This window comes from Coptis chinensis, chromosome 2 (assembly GCF_015680905.1).
Source record: "Coptis chinensis isolate HL-2020 chromosome 2, ASM1568090v1, whole genome shotgun sequence".
Classification (NCBI taxonomy): Eukaryota; Viridiplantae; Streptophyta; class Magnoliopsida; order Ranunculales; family Ranunculaceae; genus Coptis; species Coptis chinensis.
The window spans coordinates 99535608-99544686 of NC_141457.1; the positions used below are offsets into that span (position 1 = coordinate 99535608).

At 36.0% G+C, this 9079-nt stretch overlaps 1 protein-coding gene and 1 long non-coding RNA gene across 8 annotated transcripts; both read left to right on the forward strand.

Annotated features, from left to right (window-relative positions):
* Positions 1 to 1624: 1624 nt before the first annotated feature.
* On the forward strand, positions 1625 to 2300 carry LOC147519554 (uncharacterized). Its single transcript, XR_015212265.1, has 2 exons — positions 1625 to 1764; positions 1884 to 2300. It is a non-coding gene; the product is annotated as an uncharacterized LOC147519554 (long non-coding RNA).
* Positions 2301 to 4301: 2001 nt separating this feature from the next.
* On the forward strand, positions 4302 to 7659 carry LOC147519555 (uncharacterized). 7 transcript variants are annotated; one of them, XR_015212271.1, is made up of 8 exons: positions 4302 to 4541; positions 4802 to 4852; positions 5789 to 5919; positions 6110 to 6243; positions 6339 to 6484; positions 6574 to 6646; positions 6999 to 7114; positions 7402 to 7659. XR_015212271.1 is itself a non-coding variant. In XM_086591135.1 (6 exons), the coding sequence occupies exons 1-6, from the start codon at positions 5961 to 5963 to the stop codon at positions 7404 to 7406; spliced, it is 483 nt and encodes a 160-aa protein (XP_086447261.1). In that variant the 5' UTR covers positions 5813 to 5960; the 3' UTR covers positions 7407 to 7542. The 7 variants fall into 7 exon arrangements, 1 of the variants encoding a protein (XP_086447261.1); XR_015212270.1 differs by having other exon boundaries at positions 4305 to 4532; XR_015212268.1 differs by lacking the exons at positions 4302 to 4541; positions 4802 to 4852 and adding an exon at positions 6871 to 6902 and having other exon boundaries at positions 5813 to 6010.
* Positions 7660 to 9079: the final 1420 nt, after the last annotated feature.

Consider the following 9079-nt stretch of genomic DNA (forward strand, 5'->3'; position numbering starts at 1 on the left):
CTTGCTTCTTGGATTGCACACAAAGGTTTGTTCCATTTTCTCCAATCTCTAATTTCAACTTGTCTATATTATTTTTTTGTTGGTTGGGATTTTTAGAATTGTTATGTGTTTTGTTTTTCAGGAGAGAGAAGACACCGTCGAGTAGTCTTCGACAAGAATCGGACGAACAAGAATCAATGGAGAGACCAACATCAGTATCTCGACACAGATCAATGAGTGAGATGAAAACCCCTTCAGAAGCAGAGATTGATGAATTTTTTTCAACTGCAGAGAAAGATGAACAAAGACGTTTTACAGACAAGTAAGTTGTTATATAAGTTATTAAAGGTTTTTTCTCGACACACCCAAAAGCTCATTTTGTGTCATTTTTTTATCAGGTTTAATTTCGACATTAGGAAGGACTTGCCATTAAAAGGACGTTATGAATGGGTTCGTCTTAAACCATGAAAAAGCAGCAGCAGCAGCCAGAAGAAGAAAGGGCTTCTTTGAATTAACTTTGATGATTAAAAAATTTATCCCTTTTTAATTTTTAACTTTCTGTATAGGTAGTAGTAGTCTAGAAGAAGCTAAATCTGACTGTGTACGATATACGGAGAAGGCTTCTCTGCCCCCAGCTAGAAAAAGGAAAATTGTAAAACAGTTACAAGAAGAATAATAGTAGCTGCTATTCCCTTCGTTTTTAGCCCTGAATTCCCGTCCGTCTAGTCTTCTGTTTTTTTCTCTGCCTCTTTCGATTTTGTTAGTACTGTGTAGTGTGTACTACATCTGCTGCAAGATATTTTCGACTTTTTTCAGCCTCACAAACACACGCTTATTTTACCATAAATTTTAATTTTGAAAGATTTCGTATTAAAGTATTAAACCAGTGTGAGTATTTATCGCAGCAGCAGTACTAAAAACAAATTTTTTTTTGAATCATAAATATTTCTAAGTGGTGATTTTACTTCAGTAGTTCAGTGTAAAGTGATGTTGCATGTCGTGACTTGTAATAATGTTATTTGCGTGTCAGTGTGTCACTTCAAAAATTGAATCACATTGACACGAGTAATACTCAAAATAGGCAAATCCTTAGAGACGCCAACAGAGGAGGGTGGAAGGTGCATTACTAAACTAAATTGCTCATCATTAACGTTATTTTTTACATTTTTTTTTGAAACCGTGATTTAACTAACGTACTTCAAATTTGCTATCGGTCGCTGTAGTTGTGCAATTGGACAGTCATTCTTCACCAAATTGTATGGTATTATTGGTGTTTATTTCAATTTTATAGTATTATTTTGGTGTCATTGGTGAGATGAAAATAAACATGGATCTTGGAAGGAAGGAAGAAGGTGCACGGTTTATCTTGGAGAAGGGAAAGAGACAGGTACTTGATCAGGAACAACACCAGAATGGGGATGATCTGATCACAATCTTACATGCGGAAGGTGTGAGGTGATATCGTTTTCGTGTACAAAAAAGGTGACAACACAGAAAAGAGAGATAATAGAACAAGAAACAAAGGATGCACGTGGTGATGTGTTGCAGTGGTGGGTGCGTACCTGTCGTAGAGAGGAGTTTACTGTTTGCATTGGATCCGGTGCCCAACTTGATGTTTGGTAGGAGAGAAATCAAGACCTCGTTAAAAGAGAGAGAGATTGAGATAGAGATAGGGAACAAAAAAGATGAGACCCTACTCATTCCAGGGAATGTTGCTTATTAAATAAGGCATGGTTTTGGTTTTGACATTTTCTACCTCTATTCCAAGTTTTGCTGAATCTGATGGTAAAATCCTTTTTTCTTTATAGCAGTATTTTATTATCACTTTCTTGTATAGTACATTAGTCAAGTTAACAAATTGAGATTATTTATTGACATTGGCACTGCTTGATGCATGAGCTTAGATTAGGTATTATGAGATTGCCAGAGGCTTGAAATAGACCAACTTCAGGCGGGTTACGCAAGTAATGCCTGGAATGCTACCAGACTTTTGGACCAACACAGCGCTCTTGGGGCCGGAGATGGTTATTTCTAGGGATTGTATTTGTCGGTGATCTGTTTGGATTGGAATTGGTCAATATTTAAAGCCCTCAGGAAACATGTTTACCTCACCGCGTTCATCTGTTCAGCATAACAAACAGCCCGTCTGATTTCCCCTCTAAAAAGGATAATATCCGATTGTTTTAAGCACAGCCAGCAGATCTTCCTTTAGTGAAAGTAGGTCTAATCGGCTTATTTTTGGTACATATGACCTTATTAATTGTATGCAATTTTAGTCTGATTTTGAATTTTGAGGTCTCATCAGCATTCTAGTAAGAAAAGTTTTGGGTTTTTTAGACATAGACCCCAATTGGCATGGTCATTTGATATAGACCCCCAATTTTTCGGACATTTGTTTTGCACCCCCAATTGGCATGGTCATTTGATATAGACCCCCAATTTTTCGGACATTTGTTTTGCACCCCCAATGTAACCGGTCGACTGGGTCACTTATGAATTTTTTTATTTGGTGACCAAAGTACCCTTATGATGTTTTAATATGGAAAATATCCCACCAGCTGTTTATATCTTGAACCAATCATCAATTAAGCCGAATTTCTAAACATAATCTTAATATTGCTATATTACAATACTGATTCAAAGAATAAAGAATTTTCAGCAAAATTATGTCTTGAAAATTCATTATGAACAACGTTTATTTTCGTAAACCCTTAACTTTCCATATATTTTTTCTATTTTTTGGCCGATTCGATAGTGATTGGTATTGTTTTGAAACTTTTGATGTCGATTTGATTGCTAAACAAACCTCATTAGGAGTCGTCATTCAATAACAGATCGACAACTTAATCTTGAACCTGCACTTGTGATGCATTAGCTTCCCTAGTGATGCCTAAACAATGTCTACAGGTCCAATTGGCTGGATTATTCCCCAGGTACAACACAAGAAGGTAGAAACACCTAGAACTCATGGTCCATCAATTAGTATGACGATTCAACAAGAAAGCATGGCTGGAGATAGGTTAAAAAGATAATGTGCCCTTCCCCATAGATATGGGGTTCAAGCTAGCTTTAAATATTTCAAACTACATGCTCGACTACAAGTCAGGATTCAAAACAGAGTGTGAGTGAGTCACACTCCATTACAAATTGTCTTGTAAACAACCTTTACATTCATGGTAATGGTATCTCAAGCATCTATTTATTGAAGCTATTTTCCATCTATTTTTTGGCCATTCAATAGTGAACGGTGTTGTTTTGATGTCCTTTTGATTGTCAAAAGTTATTAGTTTTTATCTACACAGTTATTTTGAAGCTATAAGCGCTGATTATGGGTGTTTAGATACCCTACTAATGGGCTGTTTTTGGGTTTCTATTGGGGAAGATGATGAGTGAGTTGACTCAATAATGAGTTGTTCCAAACTTCCAATTTACTTCTTGTTTGGAATATTAAACACCTGTTCCGGTTTTTTCCCTTTTCTTGAATTGCATCTTATATCATCGACACATGTCCAAGGGCATTTAGGTATTCACAAAAAACCCAATATGGCCAACTTGTATTGACTGACAGTTGACCCAGTCAACTAATGAGATTGGGGGTGCAAAACAAATGTATGAAAAATTGGGGTCTATATCAAATGACCACCCCAATTGGGGGTCTATGTCTAAATAACCCAAAAGTTTTTTGCAATAGGTCTTGGGTGTACCAGTGGAAAATGCAGGCCGCATATTTTGAGGAAAGTCTGAAGAGTGTATAAAGAACATAAACATCAACGAGAGATAAAATATGAAAAGTAAAAGGAAAATTCGAAGCTATCTTAGAGGCTGCCGAGAATTTGAACTATTTCGCCTTCATCTAAGTTCTCAAATGACTTATCTTAGAGATCACACTAAAAAAGTCATCCATCTAAGACTTTGATAGTTATCACAACAAACTCAATAGAGCAATAAATACTATTACTTTATCCACAAATAATTAATAAGTATGAAAATAAATGCAAAAAAAATACAAGATTTAAAGTAGTTCGATAAATGTTACCTACTTCTACACAAGAGCCGAGTTTCTTTTATAGTAAAGATTAGAGAGTTTACAAGCACTACAAGAAAATGAGCTTTTGGCCACGGATGCCCTGATTTTTTACCCACGGTCAATTACCCTCGCTGGATACCCAACAGTTTGTGACCGTCTCTACTCCTAAAAGGACCGTGGACCAATTTTGCATCCTTTAGCCCTGTTAAGCGACACTACTTAGCTGTGAGTGCTGCTACGGTTTAAACCGTTGGATACTGTGAAGTCAAGAACCGTAGGCAAAGGTCTACCTAATAACATACGTATTCTAAAAAAAAAAAAATGAACTTGAGAAAAAGCCCTAGAGCGAAACTGTTCTTCTTCAACACAAAGAGATGAACTTTCATCCCCTTATTCATTCGGCTAACACTTAATTAGCCTCTTTTTCAGCAACAAAAAAAAGCTCTCTCAAGAACCCTAACTTCTTAGAACATCTTGATTTCGGTTTTCTCTTCTCATCTTCTCCAATTTTCTAAAACCCCAGCAGGTTAGTAAGGTGAACTTCTTCAATTTCAATGTCTTGATTACGTTGTTACTGAAGATGGGTTTCTTGAACTTTTTTTTTGATAAGTATGAATATTGAAAATACGTAGTGCATTAATAAACTTGTAGGTACGCTAGTAATTGACACAAAATAATCTCGATTTCGAACCAATTTTTATACCGATTAAAAAAGGTTGATTTTTTTTGTACGGATTGAAAAATCAAGTTTTTTCTCTCTCATTCTCTTGGTTTCATTTCTTTGTTGAATTCCAGTGGAAGGTTTGTAACGGAGTGGACTGATCAAAAGTGGAACTTCAAAATCCGGTAAGCTCCTCATTCGGTGCTCACTCTATTAATTTTCTATTAGTTAAGTTTGGAAATTTTAATAGACTAAGAATCTACTGTTAGCGTGTGTTGGTTTAAGAAGAGCATACTTGATGTTGATGTTATCATGTTATATACTATACTGCTTAAGAGCTTGATCTATGCATGGGTTATTTGTTGCTGATTGTTTGTTTGTTTGTATGTTATAATGTGGAATGATTGTTCTTAGTCATGTTCTTTGGTACTGATTTTGGAATTTGAATGTAAATGAATTCTTGATTTGTTTGATCTATTGTTTTATAACACTCACTTCAGTGCATGTAATCAAGTTTCTGAGAATTAAGTTTGCTATTTGTTTTGGTTATTTTTTGAATGATCTGAGAATTTATGATGGATATTGTTTACAGGTAAGTAGTTGTGTTGTTACTTTGGGTTCTCTGTCTATCTTTTCTATTTCCCTGAGGTTCTCTGTGAGTATGTGGGGGACCTAATAAGTCCAATGACAAATTGACAATAACAATATACATGAGTTATTTAATTCCCTTATTTAATTGGTTCACATATGCTATGGATATCTCTGATGTAAAGTGATAAACTGATAAACAATTACATGGGACTGCACCTTGCACCTGCAGGTTCATTTGAATTGATGGGGTTGGTTACATGGTTTTGAGTTTTAACTTTTCATGAACATGTTAATGTACTGCATTGTGGGAATCCTAGAATGCATAGTTGTACTGTTTAGGTACTTGCTTGCAGAACTCTTGATAGCGATTATGGAAATCGAGGTCTTTTTCCATGCTATATTACATAGTTAAATGAAGATTTTTGTTATGTATTTAGACATTGCTACAAGAACCCATTGTTATGATTTATAAATCTATAGTACTATACGTCTATACAACATGGATATCTTCTCATTATTTTTAGATACAGAATTGGCTAGTCCAGGGGAATGGGGGTCGATCACACTGAATTGGTGGCTGCTACCCTTGCTCTTAGGTGATAGATCCAAATAACTTCGCAAAACCTTGCTTCTCTTCCTCTCTGTCTTTCAAGCGCTGAAAGTGAGCTCTCTTAAATTATTAAGTATTTAAATTAAGTTATTATGTGCTACTTGCCACTTTGGGCTGGTGTTCTCATCACTGCTACTGATTGGTAAGCAGAAAAAATCTCATTTGCTTTTTGAGTGAACAGTTTTAGTTTTTGGCTTAAATTTGTGTTTTGAGTGTAATCAAATGTTGTGTGTTTGTACAGTTTTATATTTCTGCTTCTTGAGAACTATGGAGTGTGGAAATTGGAAGCTGTTTTCGCGGTTCTGATTGCGATGGCTATATTGTTTGCTTGGATGTTTGGAGAAACTAAGCCCAGTGGGAAGGAAGTACTAATATGTATCGAAAGGAGTGTTATTTATTGTTCAATCATTTCAGTTTGTTTGTTTTTTTGTTCCGAAGTTGTAGCTGTAACTGTTGTCTTCTCTATGTAGGTGTTTTAGTGCCAAAGCTAAGCTCGAGAACAGTTCGGCAAGCTGTAGGTAGGGGTTGTTGGCTGTGTGATTATGCCACAATGTATTCTTGCATTATGTGGATTTTGGATTGGCAAAAAAACCTGATGAGAAGAAGAATTTGGACGGTACTCCACTTTATATGTAACCATAATCGATTAAGAAGTGCCTTCGGATATTTGGGCACTTGGGTGTGATGTTGTAGAGATGGTTACAGGTAATCCTACTTGTTTCGATTCCAACTGGAGGTGGAAAGCTTCTGCTGAATCTGATGCTCTCTGAAAATCCAGGTGAGCAATGCTTATTTGATCTAAGTGTTTTCTTAATTTTATGGAATTGAACAAGTAAAATGTTTCTTGTGTTGAATGATACCTTGCCAGTTGCCACAGATTACTATTTTGAACTCTAACGATTTTGATTAAGTATTGTTAGAATTTACATAAAGAAGTAATATTAGTAACTATAATTCTCTAAGTCTATAACTGAGACACGTGATTAATGTGGAACATTCTAGAATCCAGATCATCCAAAGGCACCGAGTGGAAGGTAGGTGATCTAATATAGATTGTCGTTTGAAATCTTCTTTCTCTGATCATCTTTAAATTGTGTCCACCTGCGCTTTCTTATCATGATATAATATAGGATTGGTGCGGATGAGTGGTTGTGGGTACCTTCTGTGGAAGATGTGTTTGCACTAGGGGATTGTGCTAGTTTTCTTGAACAGACAGGGAAACAAGTGCCTCCAGCTCTTGCTCAGGGTAAATTCCTTGATTTTTTTATCTGGTTTCTTCTTCGTATGCTACGACGTTCAATAAAATGTTTACATGTAACTATGTAAGATGCACTGTTGTTACAAGAGATGCATGATATCTCCTCTTTTCATTTTCCTCTTTTCATTATTTGGATTAATATCATAATAAAGACTTACTGGAGGGCTTTCATTAATGTACATTGACGAATTATTTTTTTATTTTCCTGGTCAATCTTTGCAACAACTATTTTGGAATTTATTCAATTAAATAAAAAAAATTTGTATGCTGTGAAGGTTAGTTTCCCATATGGAAGTGATGATGATGGAAAGCATGAAGTGCCTGAAGAATATAAAGGGTTAGACTTGCCTTAGCGGTATCGTGAATGCCAGATGATGAAGATGGGTGTGTTCAAGTCCATGCTCTTATTTTAGAGTAAAATGTAACTTATAATTTCTTTTTTTTTTTCAATTGAACAACTTGTATTTCTCCTTATTATTAACTATCTTTTAATAATTGTGTAATGAAGAGGCTGTAGAAAATTTTGTGGACAATTGGTGGTTGTTTAATTAGAAAAAATGTGGAGAAACAATTAAATGTGACATTGGCCCTAATTTTTTTTTTAATAAAAAAAAGTCTTTTCCCACGGTCCAAAGCAGTGGCTAATATTGTGCGACTGTAGGCAAAAACCAGCATTTCCCACGGACTAGTCTCGTCGCAACTTCCACAGACTTTGACTGACGCAATGACCGTGGCTATTGGTTGGCTTTTGCCACGGTCATGACTGTGGGCACACTATTACCGACGCACAAAAAGCCCACGGTCGTGTGACGGATTTTGACCGTGGGTAAAAGTCTTTTGCCACGGTTTTGGGCCGTGGCTAATAACCTGTTTTCTTGTAGTGAAGAGTTAACTATAATCAAGAACAAGAAACCCCACTCAAACCTAGCTCAATAGAGCTCCCACAATTCCCTTGAAATGAATCTCTCAAAAGTTATCTCAAACTAAACCCGACCTAAGTTCCTTTATATAGGTCCTTTAAAAAATAGGAGAAAGTCAAGTGGATCTGGGTGGGGTATGTCATTTCTTATGACATATGGTTGACACGACATTGTTTCACCGAACAGTAAAATGGTGAAACTACACGACACTATTTCGCCGAACAGTAGAATGGTGAGACTCAGCTACAAACCATATGACAAAGCATATGTCACTTTTACTGTCATAGACCCATTATGTCATTAACACTGTGATATGTCGTTAACCATAGAACTGATCTGGTAGTGCTCAACTCAGTATTGAGGGTGTGGTATTTCCACACCACGTGTCATTCAGACAATAGTGGAAAATCCCCCCCATTGTTGGTTCCAGTTTTTGTCATTACTTAACATTACTAAGTCTTACTAGATTTATCAATGATATGTAGGAAACTTAAGACAAATTCATTTTTCCTTGATTGTTAGAAAAATGATTTGATCAAATCCATTTGAGATATGAATGAGTAATTTGTCTCCCAAGTTACCCCACTTGAGATGAAATGAGTTTTTTCTTGAAACAGTACGTAATGTGAGAAAAACCTTTTCAAAATGATGCACTTGTTCGAAATAGTGCATTATGCCGAAAAGGTCGCGACCTTCGAAAATGTGCACCGGTTGAAGCAAAGGCATCATGCCGAAAAGGTGTGACCTTTTTCGAAATAGTAATTTGGTTCAAAAGTTGCTTTATCTCAAAATGGTGTGTCTTTTTGAAACATGTGACTTTTCAAAGAGTTGCTTACTTTTTCCCAAGAGTCATTTGTGTGTTCCAAGAGGCACCACTCACCTATAAATAGTGGATGAATTTGGAGAGAAAAATACACCAGATCACACAAAGTTCTGATCTTTCTTTTCTCCCTCTGTTCTTAGTTAAATACTATATATGTTGTGTTCGCTGAGTCTATAGAATTGAAGTGCTAGCTTTCTATAGAAGGAAATT